Source organism: Ascaphus truei, chromosome 21, assembly GCF_040206685.1.
Source record: "Ascaphus truei isolate aAscTru1 chromosome 21, aAscTru1.hap1, whole genome shotgun sequence".
In the NCBI taxonomy this organism is placed as follows: domain Eukaryota; kingdom Metazoa; phylum Chordata; class Amphibia; order Anura; family Ascaphidae; genus Ascaphus; species Ascaphus truei.
This window is the reverse complement of record NC_134503.1, coordinates 28,278,101-28,305,225: the sequence shown is the minus strand read 5'-3', so window position 1 is coordinate 28,305,225 and position 27,125 is coordinate 28,278,101. Positions and strand designations below refer to the sequence as shown.

At 50.6% G+C, this 27,125-nt stretch overlaps 1 protein-coding gene across 2 annotated transcripts in view; it reads right to left on the bottom strand.

Annotated features, from left to right (window-relative positions):
* The window catches only part of LOC142472353 (syntaxin-binding protein 1), an 89,502-nt gene that overhangs the window by 48,212 nt on the left and 14,165 nt on the right, over positions 1-27,125 (bottom strand). For both annotated transcript variants that reach the window (XM_075579418.1, XM_075579419.1), the window contains exons 2-7: positions 27,015-27,064; positions 24,648-24,729; positions 24,304-24,380; positions 13,844-13,922; positions 9,641-9,744; positions 5,500-5,648 (exon numbers count right to left, since the gene is read on the bottom strand). In XM_075579418.1, the coding sequence (XP_075435533.1) occupies positions 5,500-5,648; positions 9,641-9,744; positions 13,844-13,922; positions 24,304-24,380; positions 24,648-24,729; positions 27,015-27,064 (541 nt within the window). The remainder of the gene's footprint in view (positions 1-5,499; positions 5,649-9,640; positions 9,745-13,843; positions 13,923-24,303; positions 24,381-24,647; positions 24,730-27,014; positions 27,065-27,125) is intronic.

The following is a 27,125-nucleotide window of genomic DNA, read 5'->3' as shown; positions in this document are numbered from 1 at the left end:
GGTCGGTGGGTGGGTGACTTTGGGTCGGTGGGTGGGTGACTTTGGGTCGGTGGGTGGGTGACTTTGGGTCGGTGGGTGGGTGACTTTGGGTCGGTGGGTGGGTGACTTTGGGTCGATGGGTGACTTTGGGTCGGTGGTTGGGTGGGTGAGTTGGGTCGGTGGGTGACTTTGGGTCGGTGGGTGGGTGACTTTGGGTCGGTGGGTGGGTGACTTTGGGTTGACTCTGGGTTGGTGGGTGGGTGACTTTGGGTGGGTGGGTGACTTTGGGTGGGTGGGTGGGTCGGTGACTGGGTGACTTTTTCAGGGTCGGTGACTGGGTGGGTCGGTGACTGGGGTCGGTGACTGGGTGGGTCAGTGAGTGGGTAGGTGGGGTCGGTGAGTGGGTGGGTGGGGTCAGTGACTGGGTGGGTGAGTGTGAGACTGAATGGGTGGGTGAGTGTGAGAGTGAATGGGTGGGTGAGTGTGAGACTGAATGGGTGGGTGAGTGTGAGACTGAATGGGTGGGTGAGTGTGAGACTGAATGGGTGGGTGAGTGTGAGACTGAATGGGTGGGTGAGTGTGAGACTGAATGGGTGGGTGAGTGGGAGACTGAATGGGTGGGTGAGTGGGAGACTGAATGGGTGGGTGAGTGGGAGACTGAATGGGTGGGTGAGTGGGAGACTGAATGGGTGGGTGAGTGGGAAACTGAATGGGTGGGTGAGTGGGAAACTGAATGGGTGGATGAGTGGGAAACTGAATGGGTGGATGAGTGGGAAACTGAATGGGTGGATGAGTGGGAAACTGAATGGGTGGGTGAGTGGGAAACTGAATGGGTGGGTGAGTGGGAAACTGAATGGGTGGGTGAGTGGGAAACTGAATGGGTGGGTGAGTGGGAGACTGACTGGGTGGGTGAGTGGGAGACTGACTGGGTGGGTGAGTGGGAGACTGACTGGGTGGGTGAGTGGGAGACTGACTGGGTGGGTGAGTAGGAGACTGACTGGGTGGGTGAGTGGGAGACTGGGTGGGTGAGTGGGAGACTGACTGGGTGGGTGAGTGGGTGACTGACTGGGTGGGTGAGTGGGTGACTGACTGGGTGGGTGAGTGGGTGACTGACTGGGTGGGTGAGTGGGTGACTGACTGGGTGGGTGAGTGGGTGACTGACTGGGTGGGTGGGTGGGTGAGTGGGTGACTGGGTGGGTGAGTGGGTGACTGACTGGGTGGGTGAGTGGGTGACTGACTGGGTGGGTGAGTGGGTGACTGACTGGGTGGGTGAGTGGGTAACTGACTGGGTGGGTGACTGGGTGACTGACTGACTGACTGACTGAATGGGTGGGTGACTGGGTGACTGACTGAATTGGTGACTGAATGGGTGAGTGACTGGGTGGGTGACTGAGTGACTGGGTGGGTGACTGGGTGGGTGACAGAGTTGACTGAGGTGGGTGGGTGGGTGACTGGGTGAAAGTGACTGGGTGGGTGGGTGACTGGGTGGGTGGGTGGGCGACTGACTGGCTTGACTGACCTTGGGTGACTGGGTGGGTGGGTGACTGGGTGGGTGACTTGACTTTGGTGGGTGGGTGGGTGGGTGACTTGACTGAGTGAGTGGGTGACTAAGTGAGTTTTTGCGTGACTAAGTGAGTGGGTGGGTTACTGAGTGGGTGGGTGACTGAGTGGGTGGGTGACTGAGTGGGTGGGTGACTGGGTGAAAGTGACTGGGTGGGTGACTGAGTGAGTGGGTGGGTGACTGGGTGGGTGAAAGTGACTGGGTGGGTGTGGGGGTGACTGGGTGACAGTGCGTGGGTGGGAGACGGTGGGTGACTTACCTTGACCCCGTGGCATCTGGCTGGGGCAGGAGGTGAGTTCGGGAAGCTGGGGGGGGGAGGCAAGAGTGGCAGGAGACCTGCGCCGCGCTTCCCCTCCGTCCGGGAGCCGGCGCACGTGATGGGGAGTCTCGCGCCGCGCTTCCCCTCTCCGGTAGCGGCGCACGTGAGGGGGAGAGCAAAAGGCCCGGGCCGGGCCGCGCCGCGAGGGGGGAGGAGCCTGGAGTTTGCTGCTGAGCAGGAGGGCCGCGGCGCACGGTGAGGGTGATGGTGCGGCTGGGGATGTTGCGGAGCGTGGGGATTTGGGTGAGGTGGGGGGAGAGAGTGAGGGGCACCGGGAGAGGAGGGGGGGGGTGTGTGTGGAAGGTGAGCTGCGGTCCAACTGACGGGGGAGCGTGAGGGTGTGTGTGTGTGTGAGGGGGGGGTGTGTGTGTGTGTGAGGGGGGTGTGTGTGTGTGTGTGAGGGGTGTGTGTGTGTGTGAGGGGTGTGTGTGTGTGTGTGTGTGAGGGGTGTGTGTGTGTGTGTGTGTGTGTGTGTGTGTTTTTGCCCGTCACTCTGCCTCAGGCCAATGAGAGGTGCGGGGGCGGGCAGGCCAAGGGACCAATGAGATTGCCGCTAGGGACGCAGACATACAGTGCTTTCAGAAATATATAGTAGATAATTTGAAACACACCAAAAAAAAATTCAAAACTGTTCAGTGAATAATTATTTACATGCAAATAGTCACCATAACCCATTGTGGATTAACAACATACCAAAAGGACAGTTTATTAGATTACAACGAAATAGCTCCAGTTTAGAAACATTTAACACTCAGGCACAGGATCTTAAACATAAATTTATCAACACAAAATATCCATCTCATAAACTAGATCAAACTATAACTGAGGTCGCAGCAATAGACAGATCCAGTCTTTTGAAATACAAAAAGAAAAAAATAGAAACAATATCTGAATTACCATTCATTACTGCAGTACAGGCATACCCCGGTTTAAGGACACTCACTTTAAGTACACTCGCGAGTAAGTACATATCGCTCAATAGGCAAACGGCAGCTCACGCATGCGCCTGTCAGTACATCCGGAACAGCAATACCGGCTCCCTACCTGTACCGAAGCTGTGCGCAAGCGGTGAGACTATAGAGCCTGTTACACATGCGTTATTTACATCAGTTATGCACGTATATAACGATTGCCGTACTGTACATGCATCGATAAGTGGGAAAAAGGGAGTGCTTCACTTTAAGTACATTTTCGCTTTACATACATGCTCCGGTCCCATTGCGTACGTTAATGCGGGGTATGCCTGTATGTGGGTATGACCACCAGATCCGTCAAACGACGCTTGTACGAACATGTATATAACATAAAAAAAGGCTTGACTACATACAGTGTATCTAACCATTTTCTTCAAGTGCACGGGCAGAATCCCATAGGACTTACCTATAAGGCCATAGAGGCCATTACGCCTCATTGGAGAGGGGGCAATGTTGTAGGCCTTCTGGGGAGCAGAGAATCCTTTTGGATTTACGAACTTCGTACTCTATCCCCACAAGGTCTCAACATTGAGTTTGATCTTAAAGCCTTCTTGGTTGGTACATAAATTATATAGCAACACCTGTTAAATGATAATTTCACCCATTCATATTTCTGCATGCTGATCCATTTTTTCACAGGCGATCTTTTCCCATTGTATTCTACTAAGTATAATATATTATAACTATACAATTAGATTTATAACATTTCTAAACACAATGTTATATTAATATTAAATATAACAGATATACAGAAGCTATATCACCAGGGCACAATATAAATATAAATACATCATACACACACACGGTTCACAAAGACACTATGTTATGTTTATTGATGAGGCTCATATAAAATTAATCATCATATAGATTGAAATGGTAGATTGTTACACAGCACTGTATTGACACATTACATTATACTACATACAGTATATCACTTGATTCACATTTTTATTATTAAACTACAGGCACATTTGGGAATTAGTGTAATTTTTCCAATACAAGACTAAAGATATTTGATATAAGAGAAACTATTTACAATGCAAGATATAAATTTACTAATATCTATTCACACTATATAATAGTCATTGAGGCTTATTATAAAGATATTTATTATATAGATTTCAATGGCAGAGGGCCACATAGCACCTTATTTACCTATCACATCACACAGCACACACAATTCTTCACATATAAGTTTAGAAAACCACAAGCACTTGTGGGAAGTATTGCATTTTTTCTAACACTAGTCCAAAGTTATTGGACATAAGAGACAACATTTAGGATATAAGATATATCTATGAATATCTATCTATCTATTATTATTCACTAATATCACTGTTTTCATTGTTTAAATGTTATTTGTTTTATGTATAAGTATGTCAGGTATTTGCATGTTTGTTTAACCAGCTGAGTTTTACCTACAGTCTTCAACTTATCATTGCGCATGTGCAGGACTTTCCAACCTGCAAGTGCACATGTGCAGGACTATCATCAGGTGTAACATACTTTTAATTAACTACCCATATAAAGGACATTTCAGGACATAATCATCATACCCCTGAAGAAGGAAGCTGCGTTTCTGAAACGCGTTGGGTGGTCACGCTGATTATACTGCCGATTTTCTACTATATCCCCTCCGTTGACTGCTGTAATTTCGAATCTGCTGTTACGGTCTGCATGACTATTGGCGCCATACTTGGCGAATCTGCTACGGTCGTTTCCTGGCTGACTGCACATTCGGATTAGTGTATCAAGAGGGGCGCTCCGCCCACAAACACCAGCCGATGCGTGGAACGCTGCCAACACAGAGGAACAACGCACCAAGCTGCTCCAAGCCACAGAGGAGAGGGGATACTCTCAGAATTATCCACTGCCTGCCCTTATCATCTGTCTGGTGAGTGGGCAATTCAACCATTGTGGCAGATATATCAGTTTGACTTATCTCATTTTTTATATATTATTTTATGTACAATTCATGTCATTTTTTATGTCTTTTTATTAAATGTTTATATAATGTGTTCACCTTTTGACCATCGCAGCTGTTTGTTATATGTTATGTTTGTCATGTTTACCACACAGTATTATGCTATGCATTTTATTTGTTCTTTTTAAGCACGAATATTCACCATTTGGAGATATCCTGGGATCAGCATATCCACCAGTCCTGGTTGTATATATCCTTTTTTGAAACATATATCTATATGTCAGGCGCCACAGATACCTATTCTTTGTATATTTAGTGTTTCTCTGACCAGGGGGTCAGAGTGGTATCATAGGCAGCCACCTCAGTATATTAGGTTTATTGTTCTAATTTTTATCAGTCACACACCTATTCATCATATTCTAGTTAGCGCTACCTATCCTGTTTTTACAGTATACACAGCACTGCGCTCAGCCCGCATCTCACCCGCGGTACCACTGTATACATACTGTAGCACTGCGCTCGCCCCCGTCTTACCCGCGGTAACACAGTATACACAGCACTGCGCTCACCCCCTAACCCCCTATCTCACCCGCGGTACCACTGTATACATACTGTAGCACTGCGCTCGCCCCCGTCTTACCCGCGGTAACACAGTATACACAGCACTGCGCTCACCCCCTAACCCCCTATCTCACCCGCGGTACCACTGTATACACAGCACTGCACTCACTCCCCATCTCACCCGCGGTAGCGCACAGCCGGATACTCCTTCAGGGTAGCGCACAGAGTGGCGATTTGCTCTGCAAGACGCTCCAATATCGGGTTCTTCATCTGCGCCTTGTGCGGGCTGTAAAAACTGTGAAACGAGTCGGGAAAATCCAGGGAGAATACCTAGGAGATATACATATACATATAATAAATATACATATACAATGTACATACTGTAATACACAATACATATACAATGTACATAATATACATACATATAATACATACACATATAATACATATACAGCTGAACCCCATTATAACGCAGTGTTCGAGGTCAACATAATGAGACCACGTTATAAGCGGGGTCGCGTTAAAACCGGGATCGAGAAATGGTCACCGCGCGAGGACTTACCCGTCATGAGTTTGATTTCTGCATGTGTACTATATAACATTTATTCATGGGTTCAATTCCCACATGGTGTAAGGGTGTGTGTATCTATGTATGTGTGTGTGTCAATAAAGCATTGAATGTTATATATAAAAAACAAAAAAACCTTGGAGATGTTTTTAAATCGGGAGCCACGCTCAGACCGCATTATAAGCAGATCCGCGTTGTAGCGGGGTTGAGCTGTACATATACATACATATATACATATACACAGTGTGAGTATTAAGTATGGAGATGGAACAGAATGGAGCGCTCCCTCCTCCAGCTCCCCCACCCCCCCACCGGTCCGGGGGGCACCGTGCTCCCTCCTCCAACTCCCCCCTTCAGCACCGACAGGAGGAGAGAACGCAGGGCCCCTGGAGGCAGAGGGCCCATGGCAGTCGCCTTACTCGCCTTTCCCTAAGGTAGACCCCGCAGGGAGCCCTAGGGTCACCAAGCGGCTTCTCCAAAAATACTGGACACAATGGTGAAAGGTGCGACACACTCGAGACACACATGCACACCTCTCTCCGCTCCATGCTATTTCCTCCTCTCCTTGGCCCCACCCCGGGCTCCTGACACCTCCTCCTGATGGGCTGCTGCTGGATAATGCAGCCAATCAGGATGGAGGAATCTGCCCAGACCCCTAGCAGCAGCCCTCCTCTCTCCCTGCTCGGGGAAATCCCTCAGCCCCCCAAGTCAGTCAGGTCACTATGTCTAGAGAGGTAATACCGGTATACACATACACGTCCAGAGAGGTAATACCGACATAGACGCCCAGAGAGGTAATACCGGTATACACATATATACCCAGAGAGGTAATACCGCTATACACATACACGCCCAGAGAGGTACTACCAGTATACACATACACGCCCAGAGAGGTAATACCGGTATACACGTACACGCCCAGAGAGGTAATACCGGCATACACATACACGTCCAGAGAGGTAATACCGGTATACACATACACGTCCAGAGAGGTAATACAGGTATACACATATACGCCCAGAGAGGTAATACCGGTATACACATACACACCCAGAGAGGTAATACCGGTATACACATACACGTCCAGAGAGGTAATACCGGCATACACATACACGCCCAGAGAGGTAATACCGGTATACACAATCATGCCCAGAGAGGTAATACCGGTATACACATACACGTCCAGAGAGGTAATACCGACATAGACGCCCAGAGAGGTAATACCGGTATACACATATATACCCAGAGAGGTAATACCGCTATACACATACACGCCCAGAGAGGTACTACCAGTATACACATACACGCCCAGAGAGGTAATACCGGTATACACGTACACGCCCAGAGAGGTAATACCGGCATACACATACACGTCCAGAGAGGTAATACCGGTATACACATACACGTCCAGAGAGGTAATACAGGTATACACATATACGCCCAGAGAGGTAATACCGGTATACACATACACACCCAGCGAGGTAATACCGGTATACACATACACGCCCAGAGAGGTAATACCGGTATACACATACACACCCAGAGAGGTAATACCGGTATACACATACACGCCCAGAGAGGTAATACCGGTATACACATACACACCCAGAGAGGTAATACCGGTATACACATACACACCCAGAGAGGTAATACCGGTATACACATACACACCCAGAGAGGTAATACCGGTATACACATACACGCCCAGAGAGGTAATACCGGTGTACACGCCCAGAGAGGTAATACCGGTATACACATACACGCCCAGAGAGGTAATACCGGTATACACATACACGCCCAGAGAGGTAATACCGGTATATACATACACGCCCAGTGAGGTAATACCGGTATACACATACACGCCCAGAGAGGTAATACCGATATACACATACACGCCCAGAGAGGTAATACCGGTATACTCATACAAACCCAGAGAGGTAATACGGTATACACATACACGCCCAGAGAGGTAATACCGATATACACATACATGTCCAGTATTACTTCTCATTTTTTACTGGACAGTGTCAAAATACAGGACAGCCCGGTTCAAAGCTGGCGAAGTGAAAACGGTATAGGAAGCGCTAAAATACTTTAACAGGTGAAGCTCCTAATACACTAAGAACCACAATAAAAACCACAGAGATAATAAACCACAAAAAATAAAAATATAAAAATAATTAAAACAATGAAACTACTGCTGCGGCCAGCTTCACTCTAATGCTTACCCGTCTTGTCCCGCGGCTTGGCGCCGAACTTGGCCGAGCGCCAACCGCATCTTCCCCGCATCCTTCCCCTCCCCTAGCGACCTCTGGCTCCGCTCTGCCCCTCTTCTCCGGGTCCCCCTCTGCTCCCACATCCCCCCTTACCCCGCCACCACCTTTGGGGAACCCTGGGCACGCTCCCTGGCACGTGTGACAGCGCATCAGTGACGTGCGGCACGCGGCGGGACCCAGCCACGTCTGGACGCGGATTGCGGTGGCGGCCGCTGAAGACTCAGCTCGGCCGCCACTGTAAAACAACCAGAAAAGATACCCAAAATAAAAGCCCGTTATGTAGTCCTGCTGCCTGCTTTTCCAAACCAGGGGATTTTCCAAAATCCCCTCACAGAGTCTAGCAGATAGCAATTTGGACTACTTTATGGCGCAAAGGGCTAGAACTATAATGGAAAGGTAAAGACACCTAGAACGTCAAGTAACACTCTGATACATTTCAGTGTGTAAGGGTACTACTTAGCTCAGCATGTAGAATGTCCATAGGGGTGCGTTGGTCGACCGCTCCCCTCAATCCAGGTCCCACCTTCCACTAGCAAGACACTGTAGATTGCGTTCACACTCTTGCCTGTACTCCGGTTGTCCTGATTCCCTCCGTGCCGAGATTGCGCTTTGCTCCGTAACCCGGAACCACTTTCGGGTATGATGCGTGTCCTGACGTCACTCTGACCAGCTACGGAGGCTCCGCTGTGACACCCTACGCGTTTCACGAAGATTGTTCGCGATCTACAGTGTCTTGCTAGCGGAAGGTGGGACCTGGATTTCAGGGGTGCGGACGACCCCCCGAGAAACGACCCACAGCAGCCGTGACAGAGCAAGCTGTGGGGACTGAGGGTTCCTCCTAATGCCTAAGCTGGAAAGCTAAAATCCAACCGCTCATTTATCAAAGAAAGAGTTTGTGAGTTGACAATCGCAAGTTTTCTCTTTGTTTGTAATCATTAAACAGTATTATGCTATGCTGCTCTTTGTATTCTTTTACTCAATACAGTGTACCATCTACTGAGGTTTGATGAAGATATCTATACATCCCTAAGGACATTCTACATTCTGAGCTAAGTACTACAGTACCGTTACTCACTGAAATGTACTGTGTTACTTGACGTTCTAGATGTCTTTACCTTTCATTCTAGGTCTAGCCCTTTGCGCCATAAAGTCCACATTTCTTTCTGCTGGACACCTGGCGACCCTAGGTGTATACCGCTGTGAGAAGTGTGGGCAGGCAAGGTGACACATTGTGTGCTCACTTGCATATCATTTCCCAGAATCCCTTGCTGCAGCGGAAGCATTGCATGCTGGGTGATAATGGTGAAAGGCAGGGGTGCAGACCTGTATAAGACATGTGAATGTGCTCACAAGTGAGATATATACACATACATACTGTATATATAAATGAGAGAGAGAAAACCTCTGAGGGCCTCTTTGGGGTTAGGTTACCTCCAGCCGGTCACATGACCTCAGGCCGCGGCTACGCGACTTCTTACCTGCGACTCGTACGGGAGGAACGCGATGTTTATCTCCGTCAGGGTCTTGGTGACTTTGGACGCTCGCGACTTCACCAGCTCGTTAAACAGAGTGTCCGGACAGGCTGCGGGGGGCAGTATTAATACTCAGGGGGAGGAGTAATGATACCCAAGAGCTCAGTAATCCCATTTAGATGCTAAGCAATAATACAAAAGTGCTGAGTAATGATATAGAAATGCCAAGTAATAATACCCAGGGGCTGAGTTATAATACCCAGGGGCTGAGTTATAATACCCAGGGGCTGAGTTATAATACCCAGGGGCTGAGTTATAATACCCAGGGGCTGAGTTATAATACCCAGGGGCTGAGTTATAATACCCAGGGGCTGAGTTATAATACCCAGGGGCTGAGTTATAATACCCAGGGGCTGAGTTATAATACCCAGGGGCTTAGTTATAATACCCAGGGGCCGAGTTATAATACCCTGGGGCCGAGTTATAATACCCAGGGGCTGAGTTATAATACCCAGGTGCTGAGTTATAATACCCAGGGGCTGAGTTATAATACCCAGGGGCTGAGTTATAATACCCAGGAGCTGAGTTATAATACCCAGGGGCTGAGTTATAATACCCAGGGGCTTAGTTATAATACCCAGGGGCCGAGTTATAATACCCAGGGACCGAGTTATAATACCCAGGGACTGAGTTATAATACCCAGGGGCTGAGTTATAATACCCAGGGGCTGAGTTATAATACCATGGGGCCGAGTTATAATACCCAGGGGCCGAGTTATAATACCCAGGGGCCGAGTTATAATACCCAGGGGCCGAGTTATAATACCCAGGGGCTGAGTTATAATACCCAGGGGCTGAGTTATATACCCAGGAGCTAATTTATAATACCCAGGAGCTAATTTATAATACCCAGGGGCTGAGTTATAATACCCAGGGGCTGAGTTATAATACCCAGGGGCTGAGTTATAATACCCAGGGGCTGAGTTATAATACCCAGGGGCTTAGTTATAATACCCAGGAGCTTAGTTATAATACCCAGGGGCTGAGTTATAATACCCAGGTGCTGAGTTATAATACCATGGGGCTGAGTTATAATACCCAGGGGCTGAACAATAATACCCAGGGGCCGAGTTATAATACCCAGGGGCTGAGTTATAATACCCAGGGGCTGAGTTATAATACCCAGGGGCTGAGTTATAATACCCAGGGGCTGAGTTATAATACCCAGGGGCTGAGTTATAATACCCAGAGGCCGAGTTATAATACCCAGGGGCCGAGTTATAATACCCAGGTGCCGAGTTATAATACCCAGGGGCCGAGTTATAATACCCAGGGGCCGAGTTATAATACCCAGGGGCTGAGTTATAATACCCAGGGGCTGAGTTATAATACCCAGGGGCTGAGTTATAATACCCAGGGGCTGAGTTATAATACCCAGGGGCTGAGTTATAATACCCAGGGGCTGAGTTATAATACAAAGGGGCTGAGTTATAATACCCAGGGGCTGAGTTATAATACCCAGGGGCCGAGTTATAATACCCAGGGGCCGAGTTATAATACCCAGGGGCCGAGTTATAATACCCAGGGGCCGAGTTATAATACCCAGGGGCCGAGTTATAATACCCAGGGGCCGAGTTATAATACCCAGGGGCCGAGTTATAATACCCAGGGGCTGAGTTATAATACCCAGGGGCCGAGTTATAATACCCAGGGACTGAACAATAATACCCAGGAACTGAGTAATGATCTCTAGATGCCAAGTAATAAAATCTACTGCAGGAGCTGACTAATAATACTCAGGATCTGAGTAATGATATATAACTGCAAAAGTAATAATATCCCGGAGCAGAGCACTGATATCCACGGGATAAGTAATGATACCCAGAAGCGGAATAATTATATCTAGATGCCAATTACTAATACCTGTGACCCGACTACTAATACCCTGGAATAATAATATTTACGAGCTGAGTAACAATACTCGGGAGCTGAGAAATAATGACTAAGACCTGAGTAATAATACCTAGGAGCTGAGTAATAGCATTTAGATGCAGAGGCATTGAGTAATCGTGTCTAAATGGTGTGTGGTGGGTGTAATACCTGCATTCTAAGTACTAATACTGAGAAACAATACTGGACACAGAGTAATAGGGAAATAATAAAATAAACAGTGGAGGCACAGAGGGAGAGGGAGAGGAGAGGAGAGGAGAGGAGAGGAGAGGAGAGAGAGAGAGAGAGAGAGAGAGAGAGAGAGAGAGAGAGAGAGTGAGATAAATACAGAGTAAGAGAGAGAAGAGGGAGAGAGAGAGAAGGGGGAGAAATGGAGGGGAGAGAAGGAGGGAAAGAGAAAAAAGAGGGAGAGAGAGGAGGAGAGGAGAGGAGAGAAGGAGGAAGAGAGGGGAGAAGTAGGGAGGGAGGGAGAGAATGAGAGAGAAGGAGGGAGACAGAGGGAGAGAGGGGGTCACAGAGAGAGAGAAGGTGAGAGAGGGAGGCACAGAAGAAGAGAGAGAAGGAGGGAGAGGAAAAGGGGAGAAGGAGGGAGGGAAAGGGAGAGGAGGAAGAGAGAAAGAGAGAGGAGGAAGAGAGAGGGGAGAGATGGAGGGAGAGACAGAGGTGGGGAAGGAGGGAGAGAGAGAGTCACAGAGGGAGAGAGAGAAAGAGAGAGATGTAGGGAGAGACAGAGGAGGAGGGGAAGGAGAGACAGAGGAGGAAGAGGAGAGAGAGAGAGAAACAGAGGAGGAGGGGAAGGAGAGAGAGGGGGGCGCACAGAGAGAGAGAGAGAGAGAGAGAGAGAGAGAGAGAGAGAGAGAGAGAGAGAGAGAGAGAGAGGCACAGAAGAAGAGATAGAGAGGGAGGGAGAGAAAGAGAGGAAGAGGGCGAGAAAGAGGCACAGGGGGGAGAGAAAGAGAGGAGGGAGATAAAGAGGGGAGGAGGGGAGAATGAGAGAGAGGAGGAGGGGAGAGGGACACACAGGGAGAGGAAGAGAGGGAGGCACAGAGGGGGAGAGAGAGAGAGGCACAGAGGGAGAGGGAGAGAGGGAGGCACAGAAGAAGAGATAGAGAAGCAGGGAGAGAAAGAGAGGAGGAGGGAGAGAGAGGGGCAGAGAGGGAGAGAGAGGGGGGGTGAGAGGGAGGCACAGAAGAAGAGAGAGGAGGGAGAGAAAGAGGGGAGGAGGGGAAGAATGAGAGAGGAGGAGGGGAGAGGAGGGAGAGATAGGGGCACACAGGGAGAAAGGGAGGCACAGAGGGAGAGAGAGAGAGAGAGAGAGAGAGAGAGGGGGGGGGGGAGGAGGAGGAAGAGAGAGAGAGAGGCAGGGGAGGAGGGGAAGGAGAGAGAGAGGCACAGAGGGAGAGGGACAGGCGGAGGGGGAGAGAGGGAGGCACAGAAGAAGAGATAGAGAAGGAGGGAGAGAAAGAGAGGAGGAGGGAGAGAGAGGGGCACAGAGGGAGAGAGAGATAGAGAGGTTGAGAGGGAGGCACAGAAGAAGAGAGGAGGGAGAGAAAGAGGGGAGGAGGGGAAGAATGAGAGAGGAGAAGGGAGAGATAGGGGCACACAGGGAGAAAGGGAGGCACAGAGGGAGAGATAGAGAGAGAGGGGGCACAGAGGGAGAGAGAGTGAGAGGGAAAGAGAGAGGGAGAGAGAGAGGCACAGATGGAGAGGGAGAGGGAGGCACAGAGGGAGAGAGGGAAAGAGAAGGAGGGTGAGAATGAGAGAGAGGGGAAGAGGGGAGAAAAGGAGTGAGAGGAGGGAGAAATACGGAGGAAGAGAGAGGAGGGAGAGAGGAAGAGGGTGAAAGAGAGAGAGAGAGAGCAGGGAGAGAATGAGAGAGAGAAGGAGGAGGAGGAGGGGAGAGGAGGGAGAGAGAGGAGGAGGGGAGAGAAGGAGGGAGAGACAGGAGGAGGGGAGAGAAGGAGGGTGAGAGGAGGAAGAGAGAGAGAGAGCGCGAGAGAGCGAGAGAGAGAGAGAGAGAGAGAGAGAGAGAGAGAGAGAGAGAGAGAGAGAAATACAGAGTAAGAGAGAGAGGAGGGAGAGAGAGAGGGCAGGAGAAGAGGGAGAGAGAGGAGGGGGAGAAATGGAGGGGAGAGAAGGAGGGAGAGAGAAAAAAGAGGGAGAGAGAGGAGGAGAGGAGAGAAGGAGAGAGAGACAAGGGGGAGAAATAGAGGAGGGGGAGAGAAGGAGGGGGAGATACAGAGGAAGCTCTGCACTTACAGTCAGTGAAGAAGACATGAGCTGCTTTGTATTTGGCTGAGGGAGGATCTTTGAAGTCATTGATCAGACACTGAATAGACTGCAAGAGAGAAAGGAAGAGAGGGGGAGTGAGAGAGGGGCAGAGTGAGAGAGAGAGAGGGTGTGAGAGTGAGAGAGAGGGAGGGAGAGGGGAAAAGAGTGAGTGGGACAGAGGGAGAGAAAAAGAGGGAGTATGGGGAAGAGAGAGATAACGTAAGAGGGGAAAAGAGTGAGTGAGAGAGAGGGAGAGGATGAGAGGGGAAGAGAAAGAGGGATAATGTAAGAGAGGGAGAGGAAGAGAAAAGGAGGGGAAGAGAGAGTGAATGAGAGAATGTAAGAGAGGGGAAGAGAGAGAGAGAGATGATGTAAGAGAAGAGAAACAGATTGAGAGAGAGAGAGAGAGAGAGAGAGAGAGAGAAAGTGCAGAGAATACGAGGGAGAGACACACTTGGTTATCGAGCTCCGATGTGGGAATCTCGCCCGGAACCGGTGATACACTTATCAGTAATCACCACCCTGAGCCTTAGGGGGCGATTCACTAAGCAGTGATAACTGCTTTTAAGTACGATAAATGGCTTTTAAGACCGATACTGCCTGCTGCGCGATTCACTAAGCAGTGATAACAGCGCTTTCTCGGCCGTAAAAGGCATTTTCTCAGCCAATGAAAAAAAATACGTCCGATCAGGCAAAACCCGCCAAACGTGCCGTTTTTTGCCAGTCAGCGCAATTCACTAAGCAGTGATAAGTGAATCATTCTTTAAAAGTACGCCAGATTTGTGCACCAGCTAAAGGCTGGCGCAAAAAAATGGAGCCATGAAAAAAATAATTGTTTATGTTTTTTTCACCACACAATTAATACAACAGGCCGGCGGGTGTCCCCGGTGACCCCCGCGGGAGTCCGGGGGTCCCCGCTGGCCTGCGGTACCAATCGTGTGGCCAAAAAAACATAACACCCAATACCTTGCAATAAATACACCCCGCCCCCCTAACACATACAGTACAATAATGGTCAAAATTACTATTATTCAGATATGAATAATAGTGCATTTGTCCATTACAAATAAAACATTAATCAGCAGAAATAAAATAAATAAAACTTGCACTCACCCCTGCCAGGCTGCCACGATGAAGGCCGTCCTCATCCTCATCACCATCCATGTCTTCCATTGCCATAAACAATACAGTACAATCAAAAAGACAATCTAATATCCCCATACTCCTTAATCACCTTAGCGGTTAGTAACCGCTATAGTAATTAAGGGGTTAACCCACTCTCTCCCACTACCCACCCTGAGGCCTAACCACCCTCCCCAGGCAACTACCCCAAGCCTTCACCCATGCATTGGTACAGTGGGTACATCATGCTCATATAATATGGGCATGATTTGCCACTATGCCAGTCAATGGTCAACCTAAAAAAACAATTACAAACAAGATCCAATGCATTCAAAACAATCTCAAACAAAAAAACAAATAAAGAAGTAAACCGAACAAAGTTACCACCAATCAATTAATCCAATCCAAAAGAAAGACCAGAATAAACAATTAAAACACCAAAACAAAACCGTGACTAAATAAAATAAATATCTAAATAAACTGCATCATTCCAAATCAAAAGTCAAAAAATAATCCAACATTACAAAGCAAACACCAATCAATAGCCAGAAATAAACTATTTAAAAACACCACCAAAAATGCCTGAACACTACATCAATACAGTATGCAATATAAATAGCAAACAAATTTAAAAACAAATAACCAATATACATTTAACATACATTCAAGCAAGCATTTGCCAAAACAACCATTGCTTCTTACTGTATGTATGTATGTATGTATAGCCCTAAAGGACCATACTGTACATAAATACATTTGGAATTAATATATTGAAAAAAAATGCAATCACCCAAAAAATAAAATTAAAAAAAACCTGTAAATGAAAAATAACATACATTCTATTTTTTTTCCTTACCTTTAGATGTCTTCACCCCCCGATTCCCGTGGTCACCGCAAGCTCTGGAACCAATCCACGATCCCAAACAGCAACGGTCACAGGTAAAAAAAATCCAAAGTCCATTCTTCTTTCTTTTTCTTCATCTGTAAATTGTATTCCAATATTGGCTCTTTCGGTGTCTTCTGTGGTCTTCGGGGGTCTTCTATCTTCTCATTCTTCTTCTGTGTCTTCTTCTTTTTCATCCATTTTCAGCAGGCACACCCTTGTATTCCTATTGGAGAAAGAGGACCTCCCTCCTCGGCTTCTTGCCGTCAAATGAGGCTGCACAGGCTTTTATAGGCCTGTGAAGTCACATTTGTGTGCAAATGTTTCATGTCTCTGATTGGCTGTGAAAACCGTGTTTTTATTTTTTTTTGTGACGTCATGTAAAGGAAGTTAAGACAGCCAATCAGAATGGCTGTGCTTCCTTTTCCTTTAACATGATGTCACCAAAAGCAACATGGCTGCCGTCACATGGTACTTCAGCCAATCAGATTGTGGGAACTATATCCCCAATCTGATTGGTTGTAGTAGACCACGTGACAGATTTTTTTTGGGAAAGGATGTGACGTCATCCAAAGAGAGTCACATGGTCTACAACAACCAATCAGATTAGGGATACAGTTCCCACAATCTGATTGGCTGAAGTACCATGTGACCGCATCCATGTTGCTTTTGGTGACGTCATTTTAAAGGGAAAGGAAGCACAGACATTCTGATTGGCTGGCTTCACTTCCTTTACATGACGTCACCAAAAAGAAACAGCACATGGTTTTCACAGCCAATCAGAGGCGTGTGAACCATTTGCTCTCAAAATGTGACGTCACAGGCCTATAAAAGCCTGTGCAGCCTCATTTGACGGCCAGAAGCCGATGAGGGAGGACCTCCTCCACCAATAGGATTACAAGGGCGTGCCTGCTGAAGATGGCTGACGAAGAAGAAGATACAGAAGAAGAAGACACCGAAAGAGCCAAAATTGGATTACAATTTACAGATGAAGAAAAGAACTTTGGATATTTTTTACCTGTGGCCCATTGCTGTTTGGGATCGTGGATTGGTTCGAGAGCTTGCGGTGACCACGGGAATCGGGAGGTGAAGACATCTAAGGGTAAGGGAAAAAAATTGATTGTATGTTATTTTTCTTTTACAGTTTTTTTTATATTATTTTTTTGGTGATTGCATTTTTTTCACATATTTATTCTAAATGTAATTATGCAGGGCCCTTTAGGGCTATACATACATACATACATACATACGTACATACATACGTACGTACATACATACATACATACATACATACAGTAAGAAGCAATGGTTGTTTTGGCAAATGCTTGCTTATATGTATTTTTAATGTATATTGCTTCTTTGTTTTTACATTTGTATGCTATTTATATTGCATATTGATGTAGTGTTCTGGCATTTTTGCTGGTGTTTTAAATAGTTTATTTCTGGCTTTTGATTGGTGTTTGCTTTGTAATGTTGGATTATTTTTTTTACTTTTGTTTTAGAATGATGCAGTTTATTTAGATATTTATTTTATTTAGTCACGGTTTTGTTTTGATGTTTTAATTGTTTATTCTGGTCTTTATTTTGGATTGGATTAATTGATTGGTGGTAATTTTGTTCGGTTTACGTTTTTTTTGTTTTTAGTTTCTCATTGTTTTGATTGCATTGGATCTTGTTTGTGTTTTTTTAGGTTGACCATTAACTGGCATAGTGTTAAATCATTCCCATATTATATGGACATGATGTACTGTACCCACTGTGCCATTCAATTGTTTGATTGGCATTCGTAATATGTTAATTTTGCAATGTAATATTGTTTTATTTCGGCCTGTTTTTTTATTCCTTCACCATTTCTTGCTATAGTAGTAAATCATGCCCATAGTATATGGGCATGATGTACCCACTGTACCAATGAATGGGTGAAGGGTTGGGGTAGTTGCCTGGGGAGGGTGGTTAGGCCTCCTGGGTGGGTAGTGGGAGAGGGTGAGTTAACCGCTTAATTACTATAGCGGTTACTAACCGCTAAGGTGATTAAGGGGTTAGGGAACATTAGATCGTGTTTTTGATTGTACTGTTTTGTTTGTGGCAACGGAGGACATGGACGGTGATGAGGATGAGGACGGTCTTCATCGTGGCAGCCTGGCCGGGGTGAGTGCAAGTTTTATTTATTTTATTTCTGCAGCTTAATGTTTTATTTTTAATGAGCACATGCACTATTATCCATATCTGGATAATAGTAATTTTGCCCATTACTGTGCTGTATGTGTTACTGTATGCGCTTTTTTAAAGCACAGGATTGGTACCGCAGGCCAGTGGAGACCCCCGGACACACGCGGGGACCACCCGAAGGCCCCCGCCGTCCTATAGTAACATTCCTATGCTTTAAAAAAAAAAATGTAAAGTATGTGTTAGGGGGGTATAGGAGTTGTTGGGGGCACAGGGGGTGGGTAGCACATATTGCAAGGTTTAATGGGGGCAATTGCCACCAATAAAGCTACTATTGGACCCTAACCACTTCATTGCCTTAGCGGCTAGCCGCTAAGGTAATGAAGCTGCTTTAATGTATTTTTTTTTAATAGTGTGCGGGAGCAGGGGGTCTCCTGAGCGGAACCGCTTTGATTTCTGGCTCAGGGACCCCCTGCTTCCCGAGTTCCAGGCCCCGGGTTTTGGGCATTGGATGCCAGTGTCGCCGCCATTTTTAAAGCGTCCGCGTCACATGACGCGGGACATTTAAATAATGGAGGAGATACCGCAGCCCATATCTGGGCTTGTTACTCGGGAAGCAGGGGGTCCCCGAGGCTGAAATCAATGCATTTCAGCTCAGGAGACCCCCTGCTCCCGCACACTATTAAAAAAAAATACATTAATGCAGCTTCATTACCATAGCGGCTATCCGCTACGGTAATTAATTATTTTTTATTGATATGTGTGTTTTGATACTAGTGTACATGAGCAGGGGGTCTCCTGAGCTGAACCACATTGGTTTCAACTTCAGGGACCCCCTACTTCATGAGATACAGGCCCCGTTATGGGGTGCCAGTACCCCCTGCAGGATTTAAATCCCCCCGGTCACGTGACGCGGGAGCTTTAAAAGCCCAGGGGATCCCTGCACCCCATAACGGGGCCTGTATCTCATTAAGTAGGGGGTCCCCAAGGCTGAAACCAATGCGGTTCAGCTCAGGAGACCCCCTGCTCCTGTACACTATGGTCAAAATCAATATTGTTAATGCACGATCGCCAGTAATAGCCGAGCATAGAGACGCAGCGTCACCGTGCAGCTCTTACAGACGGCTTTTTCTCAATCAGCTATCGCAATTTAGAATTTCAAGCACCATAGCAGGGAGAAGAAAGCAGCTCGCGCGACCGGGCCTGTTTGTGCCCGCACCCAACCAAATGCGCCGGGCGTGTTTGTGCCCGCACCCAACCAAATGCGCCGGGCGTGTTTGTGCCCGCACCCAACCACATGCGCCGGGCATGTTTGTGCCCGCACCCAACCAAATGCGCCGGGCGTGTTTGTGCCCGCACCCAACCAAATGCGCCGGGCGTGTTTGTGCCCGCACCCAACCACATGCGCCGGGCGTGTTTGTGCCCGCACCCAACCACATGCGCCGGGCGTGTTTGTGCCCGCACCCAACCACATGCGCCGGGCGTGTTTGTGCCCGCACCCAACCAAATGCGCCGGGCGTGTTTGTGCCCGCACCCAACCAAATGCGCCGGGCGTGTTTGTGCCCGCACCCAACCACATGCGCCGGGCGTGTTTGTGCCCGCACCCAACCACATGCGCCGGGCGTGTTTGTGCCCGCACCCAACCAAATGCGCCGGGCGTGTTTGTGCCCGCACCCAACCAAATGCGCCGGGCGTGTTTGTGCCCGCACCCAACCACATGCGCCGGGCGTGTTTGTGCCCGCACCCAACCAAATGCGCCGGGCGTGTTTGTGCCCGCACCCAACCAAATGCGCCGGGCGTGTTTGTGCCCGCACCCAACCACATGCGCCGGGCGTGTTTGTGCCCGCACCCAACCACATGCGCCGGGCGTGTTTGTGCCCGCACCCAACCAAATGCGCCGGGCGTGTTTGTGCCCGCACCCAACCAAATGCGCCGGGCGTGTTTGTGCCCGCACCCAACCAAATGCACCGGCGTGTTTGTGCCCGCACCCAACCAAATGCGCCGGGCGTGTTTGTGCCCGCACCCAACCAAATGCGCCGGGCGTGTTTGTGCCCGCACCCAACCAAATGCGCCGGGCCTGTTTGTGCCCGCACCCAACCAAATGCGCCGGGCGTGTTTGTGCCCGCACCCAACCAAATGCGCCGGGCGTGTTTGTGCCCGCACCCAACCAAATGCGCCGGGCGTGTTTGTGCCCGCACCCAACCAAATGCGCCGGGCCTGTTTGTGCCCGCACCCAACCAAATGCGCCGGGCGTGTTTGTGCCCGCACCCAACCAAATGCGCCGGGCGTGTTTGTGCCCGCACCCAACCAAATGCACCGGGCGTGTTTGTGCCCGCACCCAACCAAATGCGCCGGGCGTGTTTGTGCCCGCACCCAACCAAATGCGCCGGGCGTGTTTGTGCCCGCACCCAACCAAATGCGCCGGGCGTGTTTGTGCCCGCACCCAACCACATGCACCGGGCGTGTTTGTGCCCGCACCCAACCAAATGCGCCGGGCCTGTTTGTGCCCGCACCCAACCAAATGCGCCGGGCGTGTTTGTGCCCGCACCCAACCACATGCGCCGGGCGTGTTTGTGCCCGCACCCAACCAAATGCGCCGGGCGTGTTTGTGCCCGCACCCAACCAAATGCACTGGGCGTGTTTGTGCCCGCACCCAACCACATGCGCCGGGCGTGTTTGTGCCCGCACCCAACCAAATGCGCCGGGCGTGTTTGTGCCCGCACCCAACCAAATGCACCGGGCGTGTTTGTGCCCGCACCCAACCACATGCGCCGGGCGTGTTTGTGCCCGCACCCAACCAAATGCACCGGGCGTGTTTGTGCCCGCACCCAACCAAATGCGCCGGGCGTGTTTGTGCCCGCACCCAACCAAATGCACCGGGCCTGTTTGTGCCCGCACCCAACCAAATGCACCGGGCGTGTTTGTGCCCGCACCCAACCACATGCGCCGGGCGTGTTTGTGCCCGCACCCAACCAAATGCACCGGGCGTGTTTGTGCCCGCACCCAACCAAATGCACCGGGCGTGTTTGTGCCCGCACCCAACCAAATGCACCGGGCGTGTTTGTGCCCGCACCCAACCACATGCACCAGGCGTGTTTGTGCCCGCACCCAACCAAATGCACCGGGCGTGTTTGTGCCCGCACCCAACCAAATGCACCGGGCGTGTTTGTGCCCGCACCCAACCACATGCGCCGGGCGTGTTTGTGCCCGCACCCAACCAAATGCGCCGGGCGTGTTTGTGCCCGCACCCAACCAAATGCACCGGGCGTGTTTGTGCCCGCACCCAACCACATGCGCCGGGCGTGTTTGTGCCCGCACCCAACCAAATGCACCGGGCGTGTTTGTGCCCGCACCCAACCAAATGCGCCGGGCGTGTTTGTGCCCGCACCCAACCAAATGCACCGGGCCTGTTTGTGCCCGCACCCAACCAAATGCGCCGGGCGTGTTTGTGCCCGCACCCAACCAAATGCGCCGGGCGTGTTTGTGCCCGCACCCAACCACATGCACCGGGCGTGTTTGTGCCCGCACCCAACCAAATGCGCCGGGCCTGTTTGTGCCCGCACCCAACCAAATGCGCCGGGCGTGTTTGTGCCCGCACCCAACCACATGCGCCGGGCGTGTTTGTGCCCGCACCCAACCAAATGCGCCGGGCGTGTTTGTGCCCGCACCCAACCAAATGCACTGGGCGTGTTTGTGCCCGCACCCAACCACATGCGCCGGGCGTGTTTGTGCCCGCACCCAACCAAATGCGCCGGGCGTGTTTGTGCCCGCACCCAACCAAATGCACCGGGCGTGTTTGTGCCCGCACCCAACCACATGCGCCGGGCGTGTTTGTGCCCGCACCCAACCAAATGCACCGGGCGTGTTTGTGCCCGCACCCAACCAAATGCGCCGGGCGTGTTTGTGCCCGCACCCAACCAAATGCACCGGGCCTGTTTGTGCCCGCACCCAACCAAATGCACCGGGCGTGTTTGTGCCCGCACCCAACCACATGCGCCGGGCGTGTTTGTGCCCGCACCCAACCAAATGCACCGGGCGTGTTTGTGCCCGCACCCAACCAAATGCACCGGGCGTGTTTGTGCCCGCACCCAACCAAATGCACCGGGCGTGTTTGTGCCCGCACCCAACCACATGCACCAGGCGTGTTTGTGCCCGCACCCAACCAAATGCACCGGGCGTGTTTGTGCCCGCACCCAACCAAATGCACCGGGCGTGTTTGTGCCCGCACCCAACCACATGCACCGGGCGTGTTTGTGCCCGCACCCAACCAAATGCACCGGGCGTGTTTGTGCCCGCACCCAACCACATGCACCGGGCGTGTTTGTGCCCGCACCCAACCAAATGCGCCGGGCGTGTTTGTGCCCGCACCCAACCACATGCGCCGGGCGTGTTTGTGCCCGCACCCAACCACATGCGCCGGGCGTGTTTGTGCCCGCACCCAACCAAATGCGCCGGGCGTGTTTGTGCCCGCACCCAACCAAATGCACCGGGCGTGTTTGTGCCCGCACCCAACCACATGCACCGGGCGTGTTTGTGCCCGCACCCAACCAAATGCACCGGACGTGTTTGTGCCCGCATCCAACCAAATGCGCCGGGCGTGTTTGTGCCCGCACCCAACCAAATGCGCCGGGCGTGTTTGTGCCCGCACCCAACCACATGCGCCGGGCGTGTTTGTGCCCGCACCCAACCAAATGCGCCGGGCGTGTTTGTGCCCGCACCCAACCAAATGCACCGGGCCTGTTTGTGCCCGCACCCAACCAAATGCACCGGGCGTGTTTGTGCCCGCACCCAACCAAATGCGCCGGGCGTGTTTGTGCCCGCACCCAACCAAATGCACCGGGCGTGTTTGTGCCCGCACCCAACCAAATGCACCGGGCGTGTTTGTGCCCGCACCCAACCAAATGCACCGGGCGTGTTTGTGCCCGCACCCAACCACATGCACCAGGCGTGTTTGTGCCCGCACCCAACCACATGCACCGGGCGTGTTTGTGCCCGCACCCAACCAAATGCACCGGGCGTGTTTGTGCCCGCACCCAACCACATGCACCGGGCGTGTTTGTGCCCGCACCCAACCAAATGCGCCGGGCGTGTTTGTGCCCGCACCCAACCACATGCGCCGGGCGTGTTTGTGCCCGCACCCAACCACATGCGCCGGGCGTGTTTGTGCCCGCACCCAACCAAATGCGCCGGCGTGTTTGTGCCCGCACCCAACCAAATGCACCGGGCGTGTTTGTGCCCGCACCCAACCAAATGCGCCGGGCGTGTTTGTGCCCGCACCCAACCAAATGCACCGGGCGTGTTTGTGCCCGCACCCAACCACATGCACCAGGCGTGTTTGTGCCCGCACCCAACCAAATGCGCCGGGCGTGTTTGTGCCCGCACCCAACCAAATGCACCGGGCGTGTTTGTGCCCGCACCCAACCACATGCACCGGGCGTGTTTGTGCCCGCACCCAACCAAATGCACCGGACGTGTTTGTGCCCGCATCCAACCAAATGCGCCGGGCGTGTTTGTGCCCGCACCCAACCAAATGCGCCGGGCGTGTTTGTGCCCGCACCCAACCACATGCGCCGGGCGTGTTTGTGCCCGCACCCAACCACATGCGCCGGGCGTGTTTGTGCCCGCACCCAACCACATGCGCTGAACTTCTTAGTGAATCCCGAGGCTGGTTTCATTTTTTATCGCGGGATTACAAATTTCCCAATCGGGTGCAAAAGCGCACTGCTTAGTGACTCGCCCCTATAGAGAGATACGCTGGATAGCAGAAGGAATGCCTGTTATATATTGTGTGTGTGTGTGTTATATTGTGTGATTGTGTGTGTGTGTGTTTTCTGTGAGGGTGTTATGCTGTGTGTGTATGTGTATGATGTGGGATGTTAGATGTGTGCGATGTGTTGCATGTTGCGTGTGATGTGTTGCATGCTGTGTGTGATTTGATGTGTTGCATGTTGCGTGTGATGTAAGAATGTGATGTGTACATGTTGCGTGTGATATGTTGTGTGTGATGTAAGCATGTGATGTGTTGCATGTTGCGTATGATGTAAGCATGTGATGTGCTGCATGTTGCGTGTGATGTAAGCATGTGATGTATTCCATATTGCGTGTGATGTAAGCATGTGATGTGTTGCATGTTGCGTGTGATGTAAGCATGTGATGTGTTGCATGTTGCGTGTGATGTAAGCATGCGATGTGTTGCACGCTGCGTGTGATGTGTTGCATGTTGCGTGTGATGTAAGCATGTGATGTGTTGCACGCTGCGTGTGATGTGTTACATTACCTTCTCAGAGGGTGTGATCAGGTACACGGCCTCCAGACTGGGAATCGGCTCCCTCCGTTTGTTTATGTCCTCGACAACTGCAGAGACACACAACATGACACAACATGACAAAACCCACCCATCCTTTTAAACCCATCCCTTCTATATAGCACCCCCCTTTATATTAACCCCTCACATTCTCTGCAGTCCCCTCCCCTTTATGTTGACACCCCTCTTCTCTGCAGGCCCCTCCCTCTTATATTAGCCCCTCCCTTTCTACACAGGCCCCTCCCATTTACATTGACCGCTCCCCTTCACTGCAGGCCCCTCCCCTTGTGTAGAGGCCGCTCCCTCCTGTCTCTTACTTGTGATCCCTTCTGTCATGATATCTGTCATCTTGCAGCACGATGACAACATGCGCATACTGAGCTGATCCACCACCAGCACCTGCAGGGACAGTGTCACACACAGGGACATTGTGTCACACACAGGGACATTGTGTCACACACAGGGACAGGGTGTCACACACAGGGACAGGGTGTCACACACAGGGCCAGGGTGTCACACACAGGGCCAGGGTGTCACACACAGGGCCAGGGTGTCACACACAGGGACAGGGTGTCACACACAGGGACAGGGTGTCACACACAGGGACAGGGTGTCACACACAGGGACAGGGTGTCACACACAGGGACAGGGTGTCACACACAGGGACAGGATGTCACACACACACACACACACACACACACACACACACACACACACACACACACACACACACACACACACACACACACACACACACACACACACACACACACACACTCGGACAGTGTCACACACAGACAGGGTGTCTCTCACACACACACACACACACACACACACACACATACACACACACACACACACACACACACACATACATACTGGGACAGTGTCACACACAGGGACAGGGTGTCACACACACACACACACACACACACACACACACACACACACACACACACACACACACACACACGGATTGTCCTGGAACAGGATTACATATTTTTCGGTCCCCCCTTTGCAGCTCTGACTGCCAGTTCTCTACATTTTTAGTTGTATGCTTTCCCTGCATCTGTAACTCCCAGTGTATGTGGAAACTGTTACATTTAGTTACTCTACACTTAGCCAGTGTTGGTTGCTATAGCAACCTCTCAATTCTCTTAGCTGACAATGGGTCATCCCACCTCCCCTGTGTCTGCTGACAAGTTAGTTCGGTCCTCAGGCAATTCCTGTGTGACAATTATGACATACTTCCTTTCCATGCCATGCAGGCTGAGTGAGTACACTTATCTTCCTACCCTTTGCAAAGCTATTCGTTTTGACCTTCTTCTCTTTACTACAAGCACCTCCACTCAGAGAAGCCCTCTCTACTCACACTACCACATCTGCAAGTACCTTTCATTTCTGTGACTCCTTCAATAAAGCTAAGAAAATACTAAAGGACTTGTGGTGCTTTTAAAGAGGGATGAGTTCAGCTATCTGTCCAAACTTATATCCAGCATATAACCTTGTGGCTGCAGAATAGGGACAGTGTCACACACTGGGACAGTGTCACACACAAACAGGGACAGTGTCACACACAAACAGGGACAGGGTGTCACACACACAGGGACAGGGTGTCACACACACGCACACACGCACACACGCACACACGCACACACGCAGGGAAAGTGTCACACACAAACAGGGACAGTGTGTCACACACACACACACAGGGACAGTGTCACACACAGGGACAGGGTGTTACACACACAGGGACAGGGCGTCACACACAGGGACAGGGCGTCACACACAGGGACAGGGGATCACACACAGGGACAGGGGGTCACACACAGGGACAGGGGGTCACACACAGGGACGGGGTCACACACAGGGACAGGGCGTCACACACAGGGACAGGGGGTCACACACAGGGACAGGGGGTCACACACAGGGACAGGGCGTCGCACACAGGGACAGGGCGTCACACACAGGGACAGGGCGTCACACACAGGGACAGGGCGTCACACACAGGGACAGGGCGTCACACACAGGGACAGGGCGTCACACACAGGGACAGGGCGTCACACACAGGGACAGGGCGTCACACACAGGGACAGGGCGTCACACACAGGGACAGGGCGTCACACACAGGGACAGGGCGTCACACACACACACACAGGGACAGGGCGTCACACACAGGGAAAAGGGCTTCACACACAGGGACAGGGTGTCACACACAGGTTCAGGGTGTCACACACGCACAGGGACAGAGTGACAGGACAGAGTGTTACACACAGGGGGACACATTAAACACACTGGGATAGGGTGTCACACACTGACCGTTGTATTGATACTGAAACACAGTGACAAAATGACACACACAGGCTGTAACAAAGTGACACACTGTGATAATGTCACATGGAGGGATACAGTTAAACACAGTAACTGCAAATATAGTGACACAAAACAATACACAGTGACAGACCAACTCTGGACTGACACATACAGTATAACAACTTACGTTATGCTGACACAAAGTGGCACACACATCATCACACAGGTGAACACACCCAGATAAACATAGTGACACCAAATGACACAGTGACAAAGTAACACAACAGAGTGATATAGGTGAAGTTACACGCAAGGTGTACATACAGAATGGACCCAATCGCATCACAAAGTGACACAGTTAGTGTGTGTACCTTCCATTCCCCTTTCTTCTTCACTTTCCGGATCACATCGTGCATGATTTCTGCAAGGTGGGGACACAACACACAATTAGGGTCACACTCTGCCCCCTACATATCCTGCAC